This window comes from Protopterus annectens, chromosome 6.part1 (genome assembly GCF_019279795.1).
Source record: "Protopterus annectens isolate FY-2018-M chromosome 6.part1, PAN1.0, whole genome shotgun sequence".
Classification (NCBI taxonomy): Eukaryota; Metazoa; Chordata; order Ceratodontiformes; family Protopteridae; genus Protopterus; species Protopterus annectens.
This window is the reverse complement of record NC_056738.1, coordinates 353,621,765-353,649,144: the sequence shown is the minus strand read 5'-3', so window position 1 is coordinate 353,649,144 and position 27,380 is coordinate 353,621,765. Positions and strand designations below refer to the sequence as shown.

Here is a 27,380-nt window from a genome sequence, read left to right as displayed (position 1 = left end):
TTGGTGAACACCCTGGGGGCTGTGGTGAGACCAAAGGGCAGGGCATGAAACTGGAAGTGACTGGCTCCCAGCCGGAAGTGTAAGTGACTCCTGGATGCCTTGTCCATCTTGATGTGGTAGTAGGCATCCTTGAGATCGATTGAGCACATCCATACTCATTTTTCCAGCAATGGAAAAATGGACTGAAGCATGACCATTCGGAACTTGGACTTCAGAACGTAGTGATTCAGTCAACTAAGATCCAGAATGGGTCTCAGGTCCACTGTTCTTTTCGGCACCAAAAAGAGTCTTGAGTAAGTTCCTGATCCGATATGGTCTGAGGGGACTGGTTGGATGACTCCTTTTTCTAGCAGCTTTGTAACTTCTAGTGCTACTTGATCCCGTTGACTGGGTGGGACGTCCGGGATTCTCCTGACTGGAGGGGGTGTTGATACAAAAGGGAATAGCGTAACCTCCGGTAACTATTCGAAGCACCCAACGATCTTGGGTGATGCTTTCCCAGGCTTCCGGATGCAACGAAATTCGGCCCCCGACTGGCTCCGGAACAGCACAGTCGGGCAACGCCTCAGGAACGCTGGAAGGAAGAACCGCGAAAGGAATTGTGGTCTCCCGAGTTGCGGGGGCCTCCTCTGCCTCTAGGACGGCATCTTCCAGAATAATTTCCCCCTCCTCTGCCTCTGGAGGGGGACTCACCTTGAGCTGTAGGGAAAGGCCTCAGACTTCTTGAACCACATTTTCCCCCTTCTCTGAGCCTTGGGGTAAGGCCTAGAAGGGAGAGAGAAATGGGCCCCTATGGCAGATAGTGTCTTTCCCTCCTGTTCGCATCTGGTGAGGGTGTCTTTCACTTTGGTCCCGAAAAGAGAGGACCCATCAAAGGGGGCGTCAGTGAAGGAAGACTTAAAGGCCTCCGGGAAATGACACAGGCACATCCAGGCTAGCCTTCTGAGAGCTACACCTGAGCTAGCTACCCTACTCACCCCTTCGGCTGCATAAGATATGAGCCTCATGGACGAGTTGACAATGGAACCAAGGGTAGACAACTGGGCGTTAACAGTTTGCGTTACCGCCTCAGGCATGTTACCCGTCAAAGTATCTCCTAGCTCCTTAAGGAGATCTCTTTGGAGCCGAGTGAAATGGCAAAGGTAATTCAGCGACCGCAAGGTAAAGGTTGCCGAAGACAGGGTGCACTTCCCTTACTGGTCCATACTCCTGGACTCCTTGTTAGGAGGATGGACGGAAGAAGAAGCCTCTGCAACTTCCTGCTGAGTGGCTGCCGCCACCACCAAGGCATCTACCAAAACCCCTTTGGTCAGGAACTCTTTCCCCGGGGGAGCAGAAAGGAACTTATTTGGACGTCTGGGCACCGGTTCCACGGAATCAGGGTTCTCCCACACCCTTCGACAAATCAAATCCAGGAGTTCGTCGAAGGGTGGAGACACCCAGGAGGCGGAGGGTTGAGCTCCGAAGACCTTGAGGAATACCGACTCCTCCTCAGAGGGGGTCTTGGAAGGCCAGTCGCCTCTGTCTCAAAATCCCCAGGATGTCGGAGAAAGACATCATCAGAGGATGACTTGGGGGACCCCTCTGACTCCTCGAGGTCGGTATCAGAGGTGAGGGACTAGTCCTAGGAGTCTATGTGCTTCCTCTTGCACAACTTCTTTCTCCTCAGGCACCAACTCTGAGGGACCCTCGTAAAGTAGGGGACCGCTCAAGGGGGTATCCCCAGACCTTCGGGCTCCGCCATCCACAGATAGGGGGGCGTCAGAGGCTCTAGCCGGGGTGTATGGGGACAGAGTGACTGATCCAGGTGATGTGACTGATGATCTGGCCAGTGCGCTCCTCATGGCCTCGAAGGCAGGTCCCCCCGAATCCGAGGACCGACCAGTCTCCGAGATTCCCTGAGCCGATGCACCGAGAGGGAGACTCGGAACCGACAGGAGTCCTGAGGTATCCCTCTCGGGTCCGACTGAGGAAACCAGAGTACCAAAACCAGAGGACGGAGCCGACATGGTTGGAGCCGACGCCGGCTCCGATAGACTCACATGGGGTATCGGAGTCGACACAAGGACATCACTCGGCACGGGGCACTCCGGCTCCGACGACACATGGGTGCTCGGAGGAGGAATTATCGGTACCAGGATAGGGGCTGGCTCCGGAGAAGACTGGGTCAGAGCCGAAAACAGTTTTGCTAACACCGGCAACTGCAGGAGCCTCTGGACCACCCTATCTACATCTAAATCAGACAGCCTAGAGGATTTGGAAGAAATAGAAGGGGATTGGGATCTCCTACCTGGAGACTCATGCCTGACACTGGGTGACCGGCTCCGAATAGGGCCCAATAATATCGGAGCCGAAGTTGACTCCAGTACAACAGATACCTCCTGCGGCCCCGAGGACAATGGAGCCGAGAAGGTAGTATCCATAAGCGAAACTTTCTCCTGCGGCCCCGAGGACAATAGAGCCGAGGAGGAAGTGATCACTTTTGAAACCTTCTCCGAAGGCTCCGAAGAGGCAGACGGAGCTGGAGATCTTTTCTTGGCCTTAGCCGACTTAGATTTAACACTAGAAGATGAAGAAGAATCTAAGGCCTCCTCAAAGGCAGGCTTAATCAGGCCCTTCAAAATCAGTTGATTTTTTCTTTCCTGCAGTACACTAGGGCTAAACATGTGGCAAAAACTGCAGGAATCTTGTAGGTGAATAGCACCCAGACAATAAACACAGATGGAATGGCCATCTGTAATGGACATTTTATAGCCACATTTGGTACACTTCTTAAACCTAGAGGGTTTATGTTCTTTCTGCTCTTTAGACATGCTAACAACTGCACAACACCCAGCCGACAGAGACAACACAAGAGGAAGGCGGGAAAAACCAAGACACACTAACGCCAAGTAAACTCTAAGTTAAACGCTTCTTGGAGGGAAAACTACCCACAACTCAAAAACCAGCACATAAAACAAAATAAGGGGACAACACTGGAGAGGACTAGGTCTTCTAACTTAAACGGGCCTAGCCCGCGAAACAGAGGGATACCACAAACAAACACAGTCCTCACAAAACTCACAAGAACTAGTCACACAAAGAAGATTAGCTATTAAAATAGCTTTTGCAATACAACTGACTACTAAAATACTTAGAAAAGTATTTGAAAGGGTACTTAGCCACAGCCAAGTGAGACCACGTCCTAACTCTACGAGCGGCAAACGAGATCTGGGGCTAGGGTGAGGTGCATCTTGGGATACCGGGTTAGCCCAGCCAATTAGAGACTTCGTGCTAGAAAAATAGTTGGCAGAGTCGGAGCAGATTCTCAGCTCCGAACCCGTGAGTAAAGAATGGAGGCGAGATAGGACCACATAACATCAGCAATTTTTTTCCTGGGGGGGGGGGATCGCTGATCCAAAACACATGCACACAACACAAGCACACCAAACAAACAGCAATCCACACACATACACCTAAAATCTGACACCTAACCCTACACTAAACTATAATTCCAAACTAATTGGATTCTAAAATTAGGAGCACACATAACACCAGGAATAAATAATTTCCTTTCTATTAAGCCAGTATTAATATCCAAATAATTCAACATTCATTATATATATATACATTCTATTTTGATGCATATTTATACATATTTTTTACTTTCTATTTTTTATATTCATTTGAATTCATGCATTTGATTTTAATTCATCATACAAATTCTGATCAGCCAAGCATTCTGCTAGGTTAATCAGCATTAGGCACACAGCTCATTGTCTTATGTGCACATATTTTGTTGTATGTACTTTAACATTGATACTAAACACCATACATACATATATAAAAATTTTTTTATATATATGGGTTCGCTAATGTACATAAACGATGCCTATTTATAAGGCATCCTATGTAAAGATAATGATTTTGTAACAATCCCATAATAGTTCATTAGTTGACCTTATATACTGTATTTATTGATGTTGCCATTTAGATACAGTTTTACACAGTTAACATCTGTCATTCTGGAATATCATACATGGTTGACTCTTCGTAAACACAGACATGCTGTTGGGTTTTGTTGCGTACATAAAATACTAGCGAATGGGTGAATATACAACTTCAAGACCCAAAGTTTAATAAGCATTTTAGCCTGTTTATGTTTTTTACTCAAACAGTGGAATGGTCCGTGAGATCTCGATACACCTTGCCATTACTGTGCATGTTTTAATGTTGTTTACTATTGATCATGTTTTACATCAGTTTTTATGTTGAAATAAGTAATATCAATGTAATATTTAGTGATAGTGCCAATTAACACAGTCACTATTAAGAGCATGGTTCAAAGCATATCAGTTACCTACTCATGCACTTTATTTATGCTTGGCGTTTATGTCTTATGATTTTAAAAAATGATTTTATACATGGCTTAATATCATATAAAGGAAGTCATTTAGACATTGCGCTGAATAGTTTTAATTTTAATTTTATATTTGATATAGTTTTGGCTAACACATAACTATGGTTTTAAAATAACAAGTAATTCATATATATCTATAGAGAAGTTATTTACTGCTTTATTGAATGAACATTGAATTAATTAGCGCAAGTATTTAGCGCTAATTTTAAAAACACAGATTTGTTGTCTTAATTAATTTATAAAGTTTTCCCGCGCTTCAGCGGATATATATATATATATGTGCAACAGCTGTTTTTAACTGACATCTGATGAAGCGTGGATCTACCACGCGAAAGCGCTTATTCTGTGTGTTTTAATAAAGAATCACTTTTGGATTATACCGTGAGTCTCAAGAGTCTTCTGACTGGATATCAGCATTTTTTGAAGAACTTTGTTACTTATCTTTTTGTGGTCGGTATCTCACTACACCTTTTACATTGTGCCTCAGTTTTTGGTGAGAGTACCGTTTAGCAGGGACACCGGCTATTTTTTTGCATTACACTAAACTATACACACACCACTAACTATCCACTTACCTTAACCCAAACCCTAACCCTAAGGTCTGTCACTATCGCACACTCACCTCACCTGCTCCCTAACCCTAACTCACCTAACCCGCCCTAACCCTCACGTCCACACAATCGCACACATACCTAACCCGTGCCCTAACCCTAACTCACCTAACCCGCCCTAACACTCACATCCACACAATCGCACACTTACCTGAACCCGACCCATAACTTTCCACCACAGCACTGAAAATACCAAAGCAACAGAAACGGACAACTGAATTCTTTCCTTAGGAAAAAATTTGGGTTTCTGTTGCTTCAATATTTTAATCTTTCGCTCACATAAGTTCGATCAACCAGCATTCGCTTTTTTAAGCATTCGCTGATCTAATATAGACCCATAATACTATGGAGCCATAATAATTAGTACAAGGAAGAATAAAACAGAATGGTTTCTCACTCAAGAAGGCAGGAATGGAGACAAAAAATATTGCTGGTCTGTAAATGACTGGAAAAATGAAGGAAGCTGGAAGAACTACCAAAATGGCATGAAAAGAAGTGATGGCACGGCAGTCTAGAATAATGAGAAGGCACCCAAAGTGTGAGATCCAATATATTGAGTCTTGCAAATGGAAAAGAAATGCAGCAAAATTCAAAAACTCATCATAATATCATTATGGAGTTCATGCAGGAGAAGAAATGCCTCCCTATGCATCCTCTGGCATTCACACCTCCACACCCCAGGCACAATCACAAAATCCCTACACCTCAGAATATGGGGGAATACTATGAGGTACCAAAACTTCAGACTTAGCACATAAGTCTCATATTATTATTTACAATTTTATTTGAAGGATGACATTTATGGTCCCTGGAATTCCAGAAGAAATCTGATGAAGAAATGGTTATCACACAGGCCTAACACGAGATAACAAATTCTGCAATTCCCACTGCAAGTCTATGCAAGGCAAGAAGCTGTTATTCTTTTCTACATTCATTCACACAGAGATGGGTGAAACTACAGCTGGAAGGCTACAAATACCATGGATATACCTCTCAGTGCAAGAAATTTGGACAAAGACATAAATTATGGGTGATGAAGGCCCAAAAATAGACACAGATTTTAAATGTTGTTCCTATAAACTTAGAAAGTTGCTAGAATAACAGGTTTTGAATTATGTATATTCTGAAGGATATGAAGTCTGAAACTCAAATGTCTTCCATTATTACTTAGTGACTTAAATTCTCAATGATATGCCAGAAAACCACAAATTTTACAAGGAAAAAAAAAAAAACAAAAATCTGAAACAAAAAATCTGGACATTTGAGAGGTATGACCCTGGAACCCCACTTCTGTAAAATCATTACACAAGGGGATATGTTCTAAGAAAGACAACAAAGTGAAGCAGTACACCAACCAAAGTATACAAAGAATGGCTGAAACTTCCTCTGCACAACCTGGAAGAAATGAGGGAGAACAGACATTTTAAATAATCATAGAATAGAGAGAATCGAAGGTCTAAGCAACAGCATTTGTCTTGAAAATACAAAAAAAATGGGTCAAGGGGAGTTGAATATGTTTGTTCACAAAAATGACAGTGGATGCATGACAGCATTCTTGACATAGTTAAAGAATTAAAAACAGAGGAAGAATTCAAGAATACAATAGAAGTGTACAAAGCAAGTAATGTTGCTGAATAAGTGGTTGTGCTAATGAACTACCCAAGACTACCTCCCCCGTACTCAACCTAAACTCCACCTTCAAAGTTACAAACCCTCTTCTTAACCTTTCTATACCCTAATCGTACACACACAGCTTTACATCTCTATCACTAAGAAATCTCACTCTGTACTCTCCCACACCTGTCATTTACACTACTTCTCTACAAACTGCCACTCCAACCTCTACATACGTTCTCCTACAAAACTTCCATTTCCCAGATAACTTCCACTACCTTTATTTTCTTCAATGCAGATCTATACAAGTTCTCTACCTCAAAATACCTTATGTTTCATATAACCACTTCTCTCAAGTGCTATATCCTGCTAAATCCCTTGCTACCCTTCTCTGCATCAACATCCGATAGACAGTGGATGTATTATGTGAAGTGCTTAGCTGTGTAATTTCTCTGTAACCAGCTACCTCATAAAAAAATGTATTGCCTTAAATTCATAGGCTGATGTATGTTATATAATGTGCTCTGGATGTATTCATATAATTGTGTTTTCATGTAAACTCGAAGTATTTTACAAAATGTCATTTTTTTGGTCTTCAAATTTACTTGTCTAATATGTGGAGCTTTCCTCTCTGGGCCTCCAGTGAAAATGGGATAAGCCCCAGTTGGAACTTCCCAGTGAGCAGAGAGAAATAAAATAAATAAGTGTGAGCAGAATTAAGAGTACCTCTCAGTAAGAAATGTATGCCTCCAATTGCAAAACAAAGCAGAGTAGCCTCTACCACTAAATTCTGTTTCTACCAGAAACTTCATCAAGCAAATTCTGAAAAATGTAAGCCCAAGTATAATCAAGCTTCTGCATGTAAAATATGTATTTTGTACATACATCTACTTTACAGATGTCTCGATTTTTTTACTAACAGGAAGGCAGACTGGGTCACACGGGTTCACTTTCAGTCAGAACCTGATTAGAAATAATTTGAATCAAGTGATATATTAAAGAATGTGATAAGATAAGAAATACCACACACAAAATGCTACAAGATTACAAACTGCACTCCAAATTATGATGTCTGAACAAGTGATGAAATAATTCTTAACTTAATATTCTGAAGATCATGTTTTTACGAAACGTCTAACATGAATGTACTATTATTTTCTTTTGCTAAGCAAGTCCTGCTGTTAATGGCACAGACCATTTCTATTTTGAATTTCAGCTTGACAGTACTCAATGATGCGACATTTAGGACTTCCAAGGTAGCTGCACACTGATCAGCTCTCCCAGTGTAAAAATAGAGGGAGGGAGACCGAGTAAAATTCAGTTACTGGCTAAGTAAGTACACTGCTTGGATGTCAACACAGAAGAAATTTAGACAACCTAAAAGAAAATCAACCAGAAAAGGTAAAGAAAAAACACTGACTGGGAAGAATCCTGCAGCTGTTCAGCAAAAAGCAGTTCAAGCTTCAGCTTTGGTGCAAGAAATGGCTTCCAGTAATTTACAGAAAAAATAAATCAAAACAGTACTTTGAGGTAATTAAAATAAATGAAACATAAAACTATATCAACTCAAATAAAAGGTTTGAAAAAAATAGAAAAGGTTGTAAGCAAGCTATTCAGATGAACTAAAACTGGAAAAATCAGGGACTGAAATAAAGAAAAGGTTGGATGAGTATGAGGTTTCTCAAGAACACTGGTTTCAAAAATTGTAGGGTTAGAAGACAGCGTGCACAGATAAAACCTGAGATTCTTTGCTGTACAAGAGAAGGAACAAACTATAAATTCTATGAAAGCCGAAATACAAAACTGGACTGATATTCCTACAGCAGGCATAGTTAACTGATGTGAGATTCAGTCTGCTGAATTCAGCTGTCTTCAGAATCTTTTTTCTTGGGTGATCAAAGACATTTTTTGGGAACAGGCTAAACAGTAAATAAAGTTTAACAAAAAATGAGACGGCAAACAGAAAGGGACTCTCCTTCTCATTCTTATGACAATACAGCTCACAGAGAAACTTTGCCAGTGATACCTTTTCCAATATTCCAAAGGAAAATGTTTGAGAGAGAAAAAGCACAGGAGTTGACTAGAAGAATCGGGAACACCCTGGGCTTGAACCAAAGTCTGGTGTTAGGAGATGGAGACAGACTTGAAGAAGACCAGCACCACTGAAATTAGAGAATAAATGAGAGCCTGCAGAGCATCAATCACATTTGTGAAGTATGCCTTTGTAAGAAAAAGTGGCTGAGAAAAGCTGTACTTTTGCTGATTTTGTAAAACTTGTGGGTGGGACTGTAAAGCATATATCCCACTTTATGTCATTAATGTTTAGAAGGGCACTAAAAGTAACGAAGTAAAACAATGTTATGCTTATTAGCATTTATATAAAACATTTTATGATATACACTGCATGCTACACAGTAAAGCAGCTCTATGTAGTGTGTAGTCAGGGATATTTTAATTGTGGGGGGTGAGTCTTTTTAGTGACTGCTGTATGTGTTACAGATTTTAAAGTAAACAAGTACTTTAAGAAGTATAGTCTTAGTATATCGAGAGAAGAAAGGTTGTACAGAAGTAAGCTTAATGTGCTGTGATCATGTGCTGCTGGGGTAGTATACATAAGTGCACTGATTATGTTATATGTAGAATGATTTCTCTTATTTTTACAAGGCTAAATCTCTAGATTAAGGCCCTTGTTAAGCTATAGGCAAGTGTTTTTCTATGCAAGTGGGCCTGATAAAATAAGAGAAATTTATGAAACCATGAACGATACCAAGTTTTTTGTAATACCAAATGTATTAGCTTGTTTTTTTTTCATTAGCAAATGTTCAGTGAGACTCAAAATGTCTGCAGCCGAAGGCAGCTGTACATTCTCTTTGGACTGAAATTGACAAAAATTCATTGATGACTACTTTTACACTGATACCAGCTACCTGCAGGTGCAAGCAGTTAATCTTGAGAGTTCTGAGCATTCTTTGCAGAGGGAAATGCCAAATTTAAAGGTACAATAGTAAGCATTTCTGTGAAAACTTAAGTTTGGAAATATGGGAAGTGAATAAGGGCTAGCACCCTTTCTAGCAGCCTTCATTTTAATGCAGTTAAGAGAACAGTGTACAATTTAGTTTCATTTCAAGAGAGATGGTGCATTTTTTCTTAAGGCTAAAAGATAATGTGAAAGCATACAAGCTGTTTTTTTACAACCAGGAGAGGAATACAGACAAGAGATGAACATACAGCAATCAGTGCAAGTGGGAACACAAGTTGTGACATGGATAACCCTAATTTTAGGTTAGGCAATGCCTGCGGGCGCAGCTGTCAAATTTGGGGGGTTAACTTCATTTTTCGAAGATATGCACATCTTTTTGTGTTTGTTCTAAGGTGGGGATGATGGTGTTTTGGAAATGTAATTACTTTTTTTGTTTGCTGATTTTCATTAAAACAAAAATAGAGGTAAGAAACAACTGTATAAAAAAACAGCCTACCAAAACAAGCACACACCTTGTAAACATAGTGTATGCATGTAAGACAAAGGCTGGAAATACACATTCAAAAAAGAAATCATAATGTATAATATCTTCCTGGAACGTAAATGCCCTTAGAGGTGAGGACAAAAAGGAAAGAGCACTGAATTATATTAAGAAATGCAGATTGCAAACAGTAATACTGCAAGATTAATATTTATACAGAAATGAGCATGTGATTTGATAAAAAATGATTTCATGATGGATATTCAGCAGAATAGCAGGGACAAAGGAAAACAGGAGTAATTATACTATCTGCCAGAGGGGCTTCAATAGTGATAGAAGGAAAAAAGACAATAATGGTAGATTTGTGGTAGTAGGGGGATATTGATAGAAAATTACAGCAGCATGTATTTATATTCCACCAAAAACTGTTATTATAGATCTTAAGAAAATATTGGGAGTAATAATCAGCTTTCAGCATGGAATATTACTTACAGATGAGGAATGGAACTTTATTTGTAATAGTGAGAATGTATTAGGGTGACCTAGAAGGGAAAACATAACAAAAGAGGATAGATTTCTGAAGAAATGTATGCAAATATTTGGAATGGAAGATGTGAATTCAGTAGTAGGAACGCTGACAGAATTTACATATTATTCCTCAGGGTACAATAACTGGGCTAGACTAGATAGAAATTATATTTCACAGGAACGTGTGCATTTAACTGAAAGCTTGGACTCGTCCAATAACTATTTCATTATCATGTATCAATAAATATAAAAATGCATGGTCATGAATTAAGAATGAGACAGTAGTGCTATTCAATTTACCTGTTAAAAAGACAGGAATGCAAGAAATGTGTATTGAAAGTATTCAAACATTATTAGGGAAGACAGAAATATATTCAAAAGTTACAGCTGGTGATTATATCAAAATGAAATTAAAAACAGGGTACAAATAAGAGAAGAACAGATATGGTTAAGAAGTAATAGGAATTACTTATAGGGCCTAACAAAGGTTAAAGTATTACAGAATAAGGGTAATATCACAGAACAAGAAGAGGAGCAAATGCAGAGTGCTAAAGAGGAAATAAGGGAGTATCTGGGTATTATGCATGAGTTTAGAAAAATTGCTGCTACCCACTATTTTTGATGATAAACTCCAGAGCAAAAAACTTTTCACAAAACAACCTGTGCAACAAAAAGTATAAAGGATTGGTGTCAAACTTGGGGAGCCAAAAAGAAAAATAACCAGATATCCTGTAGCGGTATTTTTATAGCTGAAATTTATGAAAATTTGTATAAAGCAGAGAAAGGAAGGAAGAAAGAAAGAGTACAGAGGAAAATATTTATGGATGACTGAATTATGCCAAGGTTAGAGATTATTTTGGTTCAACAACTATCAGTTAAGATAGGAGGATAAAGGATAAAAATGGTGATTGCATAATCAAGTCTTCAGGAAAGTCTCCCAGAACAGATGGTGTTCCTGTGGAAGTCTGGAAGTTAAGAAGGAAGAAAAAAAATGATAAATACCTGGAAGATTTTGTTTTAACACTACTTTAAAGGAGGGGAACAACCAACATCTTGGAAGAAAGCAGTGGCGGCTCATTTACCTAAGAATGGGAAAGCCCCATCACACAGTTTCATACAAACCCATTTCAATTTTAAATCATGATTCTAAAGTGATCATGTCTATACTAGCTAAAAGAGTGGCAAAGGTGTTGTCAACACTGACAGATATGTTATCAGTACAGTTTTGTGGAAGACAGCAAATACTTGACATTATTAGAACAATGATGGTTCAGATGGAAGCAAAATGCAAGAAAACACTGCTGCTGTTAGTGGGTCTTGATACAGAGAAAGCATTTGACAAATTAAACTGCAATTTTTATCTGCAGGGCAATGGAAGCATCTGCACTCCCTGACACAATAATAAGGATAACTAGGAAGATATATGAAGGAAAGGAGGCAAGAATTAAAGTGGGAAGATTCCTCTCTTTTAAGTTATATTTGAAGAAAGGAACCATGCAGGGGTGTCCTCTGCCCCTTTTTGTTATTCACCTTATATTTATGACATGAGTAATCCCTGGGACAAACCTATGATCCCCCCCACTTATATTCTTCTTCTCTTGAAGAGAGATCAGAGGTGCTCTGCCTCACATGAACTGGAATTCTATTCCAGAGTGTGAAGGAACCTCTGGTTATGAACCTGTGTCCCAGCAAAGTTCTATTTATTTCTGTGCTGATGCAACTGAGAGCTGGAGTTTTTAACCGAGCAGCACATATGCAGACTGTTTGAGACCTTGATCCCCTCTTGGTGAGATACTTTTGGGGTCTCTAATTGCTGCAGGTGTCGGGGGTAAGGTATCCCAAAAAGGGCATTGTATTCTATGATGGGCATGAATAGAGGATTACCTCCTCTTGATTGAGATGTGAAACCTTCGTGATGAAGTGGGCTATGTAGAAGGTCTTTCTAAACCACTTGGCAAATGTGGTTTCAAAGGAGAGATTGCTATCAACTCCCCAGGTCCTAAACAACTTTCTCTGTGTAATGGGTTTCCACCTATGTGGTAATTTGTGGGCACATTGTTTTTGCCAAAGGGTATGACTAGCTTTGAGCCAGCCAGTTTATATCTTGTGACATAGGGTTTATATTTAAGCTGATAGCTTTTATCTCACGATGCCAGTGGGTATATTGTCAAAATGCCTTTGCAAGGTCAGATAGGCTGTGTGGACTACCTTCCCTTCATCTATGGTTTGGAGGATGTACTGTCTGGTCCCCCCAATGTCTTTGTTTATGAGCTCCATGATGATCTCCTCCATAGCTTTGCAGACTAAGCTAGTCAGGCTTATGCCTGTGTGAGGCTGAGATTGTATAGCTGTTTTTTTTTATTTGAGGGATCCTCTCTCTTTCTGATCATTTGAACCTGGGACGCCGCCATCTGGGGTCCCATGAAAGCAGTTTTTTTGCTGGAGAGGGCAGCAAAAAGCTGATTATGATTTTGTTTGTCCTGTGCAATTTTTCTCTCTGCTGGCCTTGGAGGATTTTCTGAGGGATCGTAATTTTCATGTAGTAGGCTTCCTTCTGTTGTTGTACAGTTTTATTATGGCAGGGGTCCACAGACTGACACACCTGCCTTGGATGATTGGGTCTTGGTTTTGTTTGGGATAAGATGATCTCTGATCTTAAATAGGGGGATATGGTATGGGTGAGAGGAGCAGAGTCCCCATGTTGGTAATGGTCTAATATGTTGTTGTCCCCTCTTGTGGGGTGACTAGTTAGTTGTTAGCATTTGAGTTTATAATTTCCAGGTGAATCTTTGGGCTAAGGTGGGGGGGCTTGGCTAGTGCTCCCAGTCAGTGTTTGGGTAGTTGAAGTCACAATATATATATGGGTGTCGGAGATCTTCATGTTCTCTAATGTTTTGTAGGATGCTATAAACTGAAAAGCAGTCTTGCCCACTGTTAGTTGCACATGGATGGTCTCAGCCTTGAACTAGGTTTCTGTCACTGCACAGATATATGATTGTTCTCCATACTGGAGAGAGATTCGCGCGTGCATCTTGAGAGGCTGATACTAGACTGGATTGAATGACATGATGACAAAAATTTTATGTTTGTTAAAAAATCATCATTCTTTTTTGTACTGTGGCATCATTCTAGGTGAAGGTAAGATGCTGCTCAAGGTCAGGGTGTGTCTGACAGAGAGTCACCTATAACAAGAGTATCAGGGTGTATTATTCAGCCATAAGGGCTGTGATCTCACATATATTTTTTGACCCTGTTTGGAGGAGAGAGTTATCCGTTATTACAAGAAGAGACTGTAATTGCCTCAAAAAAAAATTCCCAGATTCAGCTGGACTGGAGAGAACCCATTGACTGACCTTTGGACATGCTAGAGTAACATGAATGAGAATGGTGTTTAAAATTGAGAGATAGAGCAGTTCTTAGGGAAAAAAGTGAAGAGCAGACTTTGTGGAGCAGGCGGCGCGCGCCTGCACTGCTGCTATGCACAAAAAAAACGCTGCAGCTGCACAAAAGAGTGTTTTAAGAGAGGAAGAAATTTACTGACAAAGAAATGAAGGGACTCAGAAATTCAAGGATATAATTGGTATGGCAATGGCAAAAAATTAGCATTATTAAATTTTTTTTTTGTTGTTTTGTTTTAGATATCCATATAATTTGCAACTAATTTAGAGCCACTGACAAAGAAATGAAGGGACTCAGAAATGCAAGGATATAATTGGTATGGCAATCAAGAAAAATTAGCATTAGTTGCAAATTATATGATTTTATACCTGATAAATAGAAATCGACTTCTTGGTGTTGCTGAACATTTTGAGAAAGTTTAAAGTCATTTTGGGATATAAAATTAATGAAGATAAAATAAACGCTATGGTCATAAATTATGAACCACAAATGGATTGGTTCAGCAATACCCATATTTATGGGGGACATAAGATGAAGTATTCAGGAGTTTGGATTAAAAAGGCTTCTGTTATGGCAAGAGAGAGACTAAAAAGACAACACAAAAACTGAGAAATTGAAAGCTCTTGTTTATGGATATGGATAATAATATACAAGCAGCGAAAATATATTTAGTCCTTTAAGTTTTATATACAGTTCTGAAGAAAACTTGTGGACAAAAAGAGTTGAAGGAATTTATCTGGTAGAGGCAGAGGCCAATAATTAAGTAGGATAAGATGATCCTTCCAATAGGATAAGGTGGTTTAGGATGACCTTATTTGAAGGGATATTTTAGAGCTATACAGTTAAAATTCATATACATAACATAAAGAGAAGGTTATAATTCAAAATGGAAAGGGATGATGATGATGAAGCAGTAGGAGAAGTTATGAAAGCAGATCCTTAAGAAGCATAATAACCACACAGAATATTATACTAAAAGCAGCAGACAGTATTCCAAAAAACTACAGCTGTGTAAAATCTTGCCACAACAGTAAATGTCCTTTTCACTGCTGCAATATTCATCACCTCTGGGACCTCCTGCCAAGGATAGCCCAACATCCGGCCAGTATACCAAAGCATTTATTACCTAAGAGCACTGTATGTCAGATGTGTGCTCCCAGCACAAGCGTAGGGCATTAAAGGTGATCTACGAACACTCCCAACCCAGAACTTTGTTGCCGCCAGTCTGAATGCAATTATCGAACTTTGTTGAGAACACACTTCAATATGCTGGTTATACCAAGCCTACACTTTCAGATAAGTACCCTACTGGGGTTCCTTTGACTTTTTCTTCTACTTTACAGCGGGTAACATGGCATCCAAAAAAGTAAAAGTCAGTGTAGGAGGCAGATTCCCCATAAGGACCATCATGATAGGTCCTTGTTTTGCTTAGGTGCAGCTCACAATCACACTCAGTGTTTCATTTGTGAGGCTTTTGTAACAAAGACTTTGCATAGCTGTCTTTCTTCCCTTTTCATCTATCATGAGAACCAATGTCTCAATTTCTTGTCCTAAGATACAACTGCCACTTAAAAAGAAGAAATCTAGAGCTGAGCCTGCTGCTTGTCCTGCCTCCACTGGATGTCTCTCTTGAAGGGGATGAGAACCCAGAGGACCATCTGGTATTGCTGTCCATTTCTGTCTGTTTCCTCTGCTGCAACATTCTCAGCAGCTGGCACAGAACTGACTTCTTGCATGACCTCGAAGGCCTTGCAAATGACAATGTTTGCTAATCTCCGGGGGGGCTGGCAAAGGGATTCCTCCAATCCTTCTTAGGGAAGCAGTGCCAGGTACCTTAAATCGAATCCAGGCAGGGGTTGGAGCCATCATGCTTTGTCAAATCAGATGTTCCTTTAAAGAAAGGGCAGAATATTAAGCATGAGGTGGCAACTACCACATATCCACAAACAGAATGGCAGGACTTACCCACATGGCTTGTTCAATGCCTTGATAGCTTTAAAACCTCCTTGGTCCTCTACCCCCAAAAGGGCAAGGGACCCTGAGCCTCGGATGAGGATTCTGATGCTTATTTCTTAGCTTACTCCTCTCAGTTGCCTTCTCCATTAGACTGTGGGTCACAGGAGGAGGAATCTGTTAGTCCTGATTCTCCTTTGGAGGAACTATTCTTTGGAGAGTGGGTCCTGCCTGAGACTATACTCAGGTATCAGACGTCCAGAAAAGGTATTACGAGTTGTTACAAATGGACTGTGTCCCTCCTGTTCCTGCTTTGGCTGCTTTATTCGATACCTTCTCTGCTGCTTCAATGGCTATAGACTTGCAATCTCCAGTGCCTAAGAAGCCGGACAGGTTCTAAAAGGTGCCAGATGCCTGCAAATTCTAATATAAATGCCCTTCTGATCCAGCTGCAATTTCTGTCTACACAGATAAGCCCTCTCGACTTTTGCCCTCTTCTAATCTCCTTCCCTTTAATAAGGACAGCAGAGCTATGCAGAGGACTGGATAAAAAGTATATACCTTCTGCTACTTTAGCCTTTAGGGCTATAAATTACCAGACCCACATAGCAAGATATATTTTTCTCTCTTCTTTCCCAGATTGGGAAAAGCTTATCTGATAAGCCTACTCAAACACCTAGGCACCAAAAGCCATCCAACTTTCTTCCCCCTCTTCCTCTTGGACAGTAGGGTACCAGGCTTTCATCTGGTATTGTGATAGGGCCCTTGTGGGGGGAGAGAGGGGTAAAGTTAGCACTGAATCTGTAAGCCAGTATGTTGGCTATATCTGTTGGCTCAGTATAGGAGGTGCCATTGTGCAATAACTCAGAGCAAATGTGGGTATTGCCTTTGAGGTTTCTGATATAGCTATAGAAGGCTTTGTGGTTGTTTTTGCTTGTTAGCTGCAACTCTGCCATCATAGCTGGTTTTAGATGATTTGATAAGGGATCTCAGCTTTTTGTTGAGACTGATAAGGGAGATTTTCCAGTCTTGTGACTTCATTTTTTTCTGCAACAGTTTCTTCCTTCTGTTGTAGAGTTTATTGATGGCTGGGGACCACCAGATTGTCTTCCTTTTTTTGGTGGACAGCATCTTAGTTCTTTTTGGTATGGCAAGGTCCATGCATTTGTGTAATGCTCTTGGGATTTTACTTTTGAAAAGCTGACTCAGGCTTCCTTCATGCCTACCTATTCTTTGCAATACTGCACCTGGAAGACTGTTTTACTGGGTGCTTTAACCTCCATCAGAAGGATGTCTGAACTTCAGGCCTTGGTGGTCGTCCTTCCTTTTTTGTTTTTTCATAAAGACAAAGCATCTCTCTGTACAAATCCTTTTTTGATGCCCAGGTGGTTAATGAGTTGTCCCTTAATCAGTCTATCTAGCGTCCTTCCTTTTTCCCCTGTTCTGTAGTCTGCTAGTGAGAAGGTTCTTCACACCTTAAATTTGCATAGACAGTGCTGGTATTATTTAGACAAAACAAAGGCCTTTCATAAATCGGACCATTTTTTTTTTTGCTTCTTTTCATACCAGGCCATTGGGTCTGGCAGTTTCTAAGCAAACCATTTCCTGGATTTACAAGGTAATTTCTTTTTGTTATTCTTTTCATAGCAAACAGTTGTCTGCTTCTGTTAGGGCTCATTCTATTAGAGCAGTGGCTTCCTTGGAGACTTTCTTCAAAGGTTTAGATATCAACTCCATCCTTGAAGCAGCTACTTAGTCTTCAGTTCACACATTCACTAAACATTACAAACTGGATGTCGGAGCCAGAGCAGGTTTTGCCAAGGCTATCCTTCATGGGTTTGTGGAGGGTCTCTGCTTGCCTTCCTCCTCTCTACCTTCTCAGTAGCTTTTTACTCTCCCAGAGGTGATGAATATTACAGCAGTGATATGGAAGGACATGGTACAGTTGCATAAAACCTTACCATAACAGCAGATGTACTTTCACAGTTGCAGTACTCCCTCCCTCCTAGCCCCTGTTCTTTTTCTCATTTCCAGGGGTGGTAGTTTCTTTCTGGTCAAGAGGTTGTTCTTCTCTTCCTTTTTCTGCATGTACATGCTCTCCTTTCCACTGGGGCTCCTGGTTCTCCTGGGGCACTTCAGTTCTGGGTTGGGAGCAACAGTGATATGGAAGGACATCTAAGCCTACAAGAGAATGGAGAAATAAGATTTTGCCAATAGGGATGACTGCAGGCAGGGGTACAAAAAATATTCACTAGGGAGCTGCACTTGATTGGAGGAAACTGGAAAAGGAAACAAGGTATTGGGAGAAAATAACTAAAGAGGGAAAGGTAACAGAGTGGGATGAAGCCAAGAAGACATCTGACTTCAGAGTAGAGACTAATTTCCCTATCATGAATTGATATCAGAGTCCATGCAACAGAAAGGAATACGAGAATCCTAAGTGAAAAAACTGCTCTGGTACAGTTTTTAGTCGAATTTAGAACAGAAGCTACTATTAAAAAGGGGATAATTGATACAGCATATAAAATATTGCATGATAACTAAGAATCGATCAGAGGAGGTTAGAAAACATCAGGAAGAGAGACTGGAAAATCAATTTACAAGGAAATAATGGGAGTACATATGTATACCTCCCAAGTATGCAACAAAGCCCATAAGGTTTAGGATTTTTGCTGGAAGTGTTTGTATGGGTATTTTTATATCAGAGGCAGATTTCAAATACTTTTTCTTCAGGAAGACAGCAAATACTGGTGATGTGATGAAGAAGAAAGAAGTAATTGGAAACGTATGTTTTGGGAGTGCAATGAGTTGGCAAACTGTAAAAAGTTCCTACAAGGTACTCTTGTCAACTGGGTGAGCAAATAGCTGTAACTATGGAAATGATTTTCAGCTGACAGATTCTGAATTGCCTAGACATATCAGGGCCTTATTAAAGGAGAAATGCACCCGAAAACAGAAAAAAATCATGTTTTTTTTCAGTATATCTTGAACTTTTCTCTATCACAGTAACTGATTATTATTTTCTAATTTGTTATATCCCAAAACGCCCTGAATGGTGGGTGCCTTCACCTTTCTGATGTCATTTTAGAGGGACAGAGAGAACCCCCTATGAAAAATGTGGTTTTCTCTCATTAGCCTACAACAGTACTGTGACTGCATACTTGTGATGGTCAGCATCAATATTCACTTTTAAACTACTTTGCTTCACTTGATTTTCTTTAGTAGCAATTTCTGCTATAGCATTTTAAGGAATGTTCGAATAACTGGCTTGAAAATGTAGCCAAATTAATTGTTCGTTTAAAAGTAACTGTAGTTTAGTATTCAAATATGAGAAATATGACCACTATGATTAATAGGTGTTACTTGGGCTGAGATGATTTGTATTTCAGTGTCTTTGAAATTGTAGCTAGAAGTACAGTCTTTGATGTTAATCTTATTTATTTGACATTTATTTACCAAGAAGGTCTGACTGGGCCAAAACGTGCCTATTTTCAGCAGTGGTCCGGAGAGAACAGCTCCACAATAACAATCTTAAGAATCTATTGCAGAAATTTTAAATCACAAAGTATCACGTAACACTACAAAACACAGGAGTAAAAAATGTTGTAATGAGAAAAACATAGAGGATATGTTTCATGGTTGAGTGCAATGAAAAACAATAACGAGCTGGAGAAAATATGTGAGTAAAAAACATCATCAGTCATATTATTTGTTACATAGATTAGTATGAGATAAAATGAGACCTGAGACAATTCTACTTAAAAGATATATTAGAGATTACATGATTAGAGACAATGAGGGGAAGTTAAGTGATGTCTTAGTATGAGAGAGGGTGTTCATATTAGGGTTATAGAAGGAAGTAAGGATGGAGATAAAAGGCGATTGTAAAAAGAGTGCAGTAGGGTTTCTTCAGGTAGTTTAAGTATGGAGGAAAGAGAAAGGCGATGATGACAGGTCTGCAAGGAGAAAGTTGATATGGTAAGGTAGTGGGAAAAAAAACACACAAAGGAGTGGAGTAGGAGGCTGGAGAGGGTTGTGAAGTGTGACTTGGGTTGAAGGGGGTGAGTGAAGTACAGTGAGCAAGTTCAGTTCTTCCTTCCCCAACTTATTCACAGAATTCTGTATGAATGCAAAATGCTGTAAAAAATATCAGAAAAAACATGCACTCTCTCAGAAAACCGTGTAAAAATGTAAAATCAAATACTGACAGAAAATAAGAGTAAGAAAATGTTTTTGCTCTTTATGGCACTTAGAGTTTGATTAAAGGGAAAACAACTTAATTTGTAATAATAAAAAACAAGTAAGCTAAGTGTGACTTTCCATGTTCATTTGCATCTGAGAAATGAAGCGTGAAAGCTTTGCTTTTGTTCAAACTCGGGGCATCACTATTTGAGGGTGAGATGCTGACAATCTGAGACTGATGAGGCACGTTAAAATTTCAGTGTTTAACATTGTTTTGCTAACTGCTCTGTAGTTGGAATACATGACCTAACCTAAATACTCAGCTACTCTTAGTAGCCTTCATGATGCAACAGATGACACAAATGCAGGAAAGAAAGGCAAACATAAATAAGTTTAGATATAAAAGCAACAATACTTATTCAGTAATACCTTTTCTGTATGTGACATGTTTAGTGTTGGACTAGAGAGAAGGAGAATCACTTTTTGAAAAGAAAAACTTGACATTTGGGTTGAGTTCTCCTTTTAAGTTTAATTCTGCTGACTGCCAAAAATGCAATTACTAGTACATTTATTTATTTTACATTTGTTGACCGGGTAGTCCGACTGGATACATGTCCATTTTCAGTGGAGGCCCAGGGAGAAAAGCTCCAAGGTAGTCAGAGTCAAAAATATAACAATGTAGACATAATTACAGGTAAGTTATGTACAGAGGATACATGAAAAAACATGAGATAGGCAAGTTCACAGATATAGTTATCCCTGGTTTAAATCAGGGGACTACATTGACAGTAGGCAGAAAGTAATATATTATATACATTTATGAGGAGGGTTAACCAGGCTTGTTACAGTGGCAAAGCTAGTTTAGTGCCAGATGTTGTCTGAGTTTGGTTTTAAATTGGCAAAGGGAAGAGAGCGAAGTAATGTCAGCTGGAAGGAGATTCCAAACTCTGCCTACAAAGTTTGCAAAGAGGGCATCCCCAGCTGTATTGTTAATTTTGATTGTCTGAATTAGTAATTTGTTTGAGGATCTAAGCAGTCTCTGATTGTTATGAGGGGTTATAATATTCCTTAGGGATGGTGTATTATCCGGATTATAGAGAATTTTTTTTTAGCTATAGTCAGAAGGTTGTATTGGATTAGACTGGGATGTTCTAGCCACCCAAGCTGTTTGAGGTTAATGCAGTGGTGTGTCCTAAATGGCAGGCCAGTGGCAAACCTAGCAATGTGACTGTAACAGGATGACAATCTATTTAAGACGGACTTGTTTAGATTAGAGAAAAGGGGGGAGGCATATATAAGTGTTGCGATCATCTATGGTAATTCTGGCTGGAGGGGTTAGGAAGGCTTTTATTCTATACAGTGATCCTAGTTTTTTTACTGATGTTCTTGATTAATTGATTGACATGCAAGTCAAAATTTAGACTATTATCAATAATGACTTCTAGTAGTTTTGTAGAGGAAATGGTAATCAAAGTCTAAACCAGCTGTATTTGAAGTACTGGATATTGTAAGAGAGATAAAAGAAATGGAAGAGGGATTTTTAGAAAAGGGAAGGAGCAAATTCCATAGAAGTAAATGGAAACTGTCAACAATACATACATAATAATGTTCAGGAGGAGGAGTAAAGTTTATGGGAAAGCAGGAATTGGGCAACATATGTAATGCTGGACTGAAGATAGGTATAAAGAAAGAAAACATATGTAATGTAGAACGTACGTAAATGGAAAAAAGTCAATACAGTTGTTTTTTTTTTTTCTATTAATGTATATTTGCCTGTGTCTAAAGTCATAACTTAATAAAGGTGTTTAAGAAATTAAATGTCATAGACAGGCTACAAAGGAGCATCTCATTCAAGTGAATGATTATTTTTACAGCTTTTAAAATATTCACAGAGTTGCTGGGGAGTAGAAGACAACAACTGAATAATCAGGCAGCATTCTTCTCTATTTAAACTTTTGCCATCAATTAATGCTTGCTTATATTAGAATGAATCAATAAAAGGCGCTTTGGTGTCAAAAGCACAGTTTGGAATCTTAGTTTTAATATATTTTTACTTCAAAATAAAACAAAGACTGCACAACACCAAAAGAAATGCTCTGTTCAAAGAACACTGACACACACACAAATTTCAGTACAGCGCCTTCACTTCATTAGGTGCTCACATTTTTTGTGATAGTGATTTTGAATTGAATGTGCAAATAACCTAGAACTGTTACAAGTATACAGACTAGAACAGACGGAATTTCTAAACAGCTTCTGTGGCTTCAGATAATCAAAATCATAGCCTAGTAGCTCTCTGAATATGAAAAGTATTATGCACTAGCAAAGACCGTGCCTGTTTGCAGATTTCCACGATGATGAAGGAAAAAAAATGAACAAACCTATCTAGCTTACCTTGTTCCTGATATCCTGGTCCAGTCCCTCAGCCTTGTCCAGAGGGAACCCAGGAACCAACTCAGTAGTTAATACTCTCACGCTACTCAAATCATCAATTACAGCTGGCACATAAAAGAATGGGTCATCTTTCAGTAACTCCCTGTGATAAGACAGCAATGAAGGGAAACCAGATTAGTTACATACACTACTGTATTAGCACAGTCATGACAGCAGACAATGTACAAATAAAAATAAATGAAGACTAGCTCGATACAACAAAAACAAAAGAAAATCTACACTTCTGGCATGTATGCATAAAAAGAAAAACATACAGCAGCCAACCACCTCGGCTGATGTAATAATTTTTAATAACTCAGGTAAGCACTTTTGTGTCAACTGTACTTCATCAGACCATACAATTTTTTTTAGAAACACCTTAAATACATTTTTAATTAATAATCATTAAAGCATATTAATAGAATTCAATTAATAACCACTGCAACCTATTTAAGTGTTAATGACGTAATTTCCTAACTTTGAGTGCTTTTTGTAAGTGGTACGTTACCATTGAGGCCATAGCATTTGTCTGCCTGCAACAGAATAATCCATTTCATTATTCTCAGTCCTATCATTTATACTGCCACCTCTAGAATTCTCATAAATCAACTGCAGAACCATAAACTCAAAACTATGTTCATTATACATTTTGACATATTCAGAGCACTGCTTGCTACATATCTCCTTATATTCTCTAAGTGCTCTAAAATTCTCTCTCAAACTCCTGTTGGTTTTCCAACATAATAACACAGTCTCTACACATTGCTAAATAAACTAAATTTCTACATTTAGTCTGCATATATACTAGGTGAATAGGTTCATAGGTGTGTACTAGGTTAATGATCCTGGAGCCTTTGTAGAAGTGCCCTGGCATTGTGCCGCCCAACATTAGTTCCTAGTGCCTCTATACCCATCCACTGGTCAGCAAGGTGCTCTGCTTGACATGTATGGGAAGTCTATTTCAGAGCATGGGCAGTCTCTGGGTGAGGAACCTGTCTTTCCAGCATGTTCTGTTGATTGTGGCAATGAGGTTGAGGTCTCTGGAACATGTGGTGCAGAGGGATTGGGATTTCTTTAGATGTAGCATTTCTAACAGAGCTGGGTCAGACATAGCTTTGTAAGTCAAGCAGAGATCACCTCTAAGTAGGAGATATGAGACAGAGAATAGTTGGAGTCTTTTGAGTCTGTCTGTGCAGGACAAGTGTTTATTGCCTAGGATCCTCTTCGTGAGGTACTTTTGTGGTCTCTCCAGCTGTTGCAAGTGTCTAGTGAGGTACAAGCCAAATGGGGCATTACACTCTATGATTGGTCTAATGAGGGAAGAGTAGAGAGACAATGACCTCTTTCTTCTGGATGCAAAACCCTTGGTAATGAGATGTGCCACATAGGACTTTCTGACCACAGTGGGAATGAGGTGGTCGAAGGAGAGGTTGCTGTGAACCTGCGTCCACAGATCTCTTAGAACGCCTTCAGTGTTCAGTGGGCTCCCATCGATGTGGCAAATTAATGGGAACTGAGTTTTTACCAAAGGAGATGACTACGCATTTTTTTTTTTGCATTAAGCTTAAGGCCATGGTTTCGACACCAGTCATTGGTCTCAGTGAAGCCTTTCTGTAGGATATCTGCATCACTTGAGGAGTCAATAATGGATCCTAGCTTGCAGTCGTCAGCGAACTTGGTCAGACAGAGTGCCTTTGTGTTGGCCTGGACTTCTGAGAAGTAGATGCTGTACAGGAGAGGACTCAGGACCAATCCCCTGGGACTCCACTCGTGACTGGTTGGCAGTCTGACTTGGAGTCTGCTACTTTCACACTGTGTGCTCTATATCTGTGAGCCAGTTTGCAACCCACCTAGTGATACAGGGGTCGATGCCTAGTTTGGCGAGTTTATCAATAATTCCAGAGTGAAGAATGGTAGCAAAGGCCTTGGCCAGATTGAGGTAGGCTGTATGCACTGCCTTACCTTCATAAACAGCCCTGGTGACTGACTCAAAGAAATCAACCAGGTTGATCAGGCATTCTCTCCCTTTCACAAAGCCAAATTTGAGTTTGGGGATTTCCTATATCTTTGTTAATCAGGTCCATGATGATGTGCTCCATTGCTTTATATATCAGACTCATCAGGCTAATGGGGCAATAATTTCCAGGGTCTGTAATTGCTCCCCCTTTATGGAGAGAGAGGACTGTAGCAGTACACCATTCGGTAGGGACAAAGCATAAGGTGAGGCTGTGACTGAACAGGGCACACAGATGTGGTGCCAGTTCACTTTGTAGTTCATGTAAAACACAGCCAGGGATATTATCGGGTCCCATGGAAGCTGTATTCTTGGCCTTGCACTATGCAGTTTTAACCTATGCTGCAGTAAAGCTGGGTGCCTGGCACTCTTCTGGTATTGTGATTGGTCCTTTGGGGGGAGACAGGGGTAAAGTTGGCACTGAATCTGTCGGCCAGTATGTTGGCAATATCTGTTGGGTAAGTATAGGAGGTACCATTGTGCAGTATCTCAGAGAAAATCTGGATATTGCCATGGAGGTTCTTGATATAGCTATAGAAGGCTTTGTGATGGTTTTTAGTGTCTGCCACAATTCTGATTTCATAGCTGGTTTTAGAGGATGTGAGGAGGGATCTCAACTTTTTGTTGAGGCTAATAAGGGAGTTTTTCCAGTCTTGGGACTTCATCTTTTTCTGCAACAGTTTCTTCCTTCTGTTGCAGAGTTTATTAATAGCAGGGGACCACCAGATTGGCTTCCTTTTTTTGGAGGAGAGTGTCTTGGTTCTGTTTGGTATGGCTAGAGAACCAAAATCTCCTACAAGTAAACAAAGCCTCTCATTCCCCTGGCCAGCTACTACTATCCTACACCATAGTTAAACTGTGGAACTCTCTCCCTCTCTCCTCTATGCAACATGTCTAACCACAACAACTTCAAGACCCACCTGCTCTCACACCTGTCCTCCAAATGGGAATGCCCTTTTCATGCTCCTACCTAAGCACCCCCCCAAATCTTGAATCCTATACCCTCCTCACAATATCGGATTCTCTTTATCCTATTGAACGATATCCAATTTATCTATTACTATGTCTTACTCACTAGTACACTCATTACAGAAAAGCTTTCTTCTTTCAAATGCTTCCTAAAATTGAATTTTCAAAGAAAACAATTAACCTCTGCAATAACTATGCTGTGAATGTCTAAAATGCTTTGTTAGAATATTCAAAGATATATTACTACCTAATCCTAATATGTACCATCTTTGCCGGGATTGTCTAAATGTATTAATATTGATTTGCCTATCTATTATGTAACTTCTATATCTTTTTGCAATGAATGTTAAACATGAAAGCCTATGGTTTACGATGATGTTTGTTATACTGAATATTTCTCTAAATATGTAACCTCTATATCTTTTTGCAATGAATGTTAAACATGAAAGCCTATGGCTTACGATTATGTTTTTTATACTGAATACTTCTCTATATATGTAACCTCGTTTGTTATTAATTTAACTTCTTGTGGAGCTTTTCTCCCCAGGCCTCCACTGAAAATGTGTTGCAATGACCCAGGGACTCCCCCCGTCAACAAATGCAAATAAATGTTCGTACAGTGCATTGGTGTATGATTCGGTAGTCATGCAGCTATTTTTCATTGGCAAGGGTGCCGTGAAGTTAGCCACCTCTGTTTTTAAGAGTCCAAAGTCAACTTTGGAGAAGTTTTTCAAGGTGGTTACCTTTGCGGGAGGTGTGGGTGAAATGTGGATCTCCATGGTGATTAGTTTATGGTCGGGATCTGACCAAAGAGGGATTGACTATTGGTGTAGAGCAATGGTCGCCCATGTTAGTAATAACCAGGTCAAGGACATTGGAACTGATGAATTCCAGGAAGCGTTGGGCCAGTGTATTGCTGCTTGAGTGGTTTTCCCAGTTGATGGTGGGGTAGTTGAAGTATAATAATAAATGAATATTTTAAATTGGTCACCACATGAATAAACAAATTTGTGGTAGTTATGGACCCACAGGCTTTACAAGCTTTACATGGGAACATCTGCACCCTATCTGAAACCGGTCTTGTATTCTTTTTACCTTTACCATAACACAATCACCTTTTTAATGATAACCCATTCTTAAAACAAAAGTTAGGGACATCACCCACTATATTCCTCAATCCTTTGTCTGCTAATAGGATAGGCTAATTCCTTATAATAGTAACAAATATCATATTAATATTACTAGAATAGGTTAAAGTGACCTTTACATTATTTTTGTTTCTAATTTTATCTCACCTTCGTCCAAGTTCTCTTTATTTTATCTCTACCAGAAAAATAAGGCTTCCCTTTACTTTCCCTCATTAATTTTACTTGATTTACTACTACTGTAACATGATTGCTGCTATATTCCCCTCTATAAATTCATTACTCATGGAATTGAGCATATTTTCTAATTCAAAATCATTAGTATGTAACCTTGATGCTCGTAAAAATTGTCCCTTCAACATGATCTTATAAACAGAGTGTATACTTGTACAGTGCAAAGTTTTATTCTTCCAACAAGTGTTTCTAAAAAATACCTGTGTTTAAGCCACTTATTTAATTTCTAGAGATTTTAACAGCTCCCCTATTTAAAACCACACTTAAAACATACCTCAAATCTCAAGGGTTATGCCCTTGTGCTAATCCAGACTAAACACCAGTCTTTATATGATGACACCTCTCTACATACCAGCACAAGCAAAATTACCTTTTACTTATAATTGTGTGCATATCAGTATACCTATTAATAGTGAACTAATTAATAACTAATTGAAT

General features: G+C 39.5%; 1 protein-coding gene across 2 annotated transcripts in view; it reads right to left on the bottom strand.

The window, feature by feature from the left end:
- LOC122805553 (atypical kinase COQ8A, mitochondrial-like) overlaps positions 1 to 27,380 on the bottom strand; it is a 768,588-nt gene that overhangs the window by 235,955 nt on the left and 505,253 nt on the right. For both annotated transcript variants that reach the window (XM_044075768.1, XM_044075766.1), the window contains exon 11: positions 22,542 to 22,683. In XM_044075768.1, coding sequence (XP_043931703.1) covers positions 22,542 to 22,683 — 142 coding nt within the window. The remainder of the gene's footprint in view (positions 1 to 22,541; positions 22,684 to 27,380) is intronic.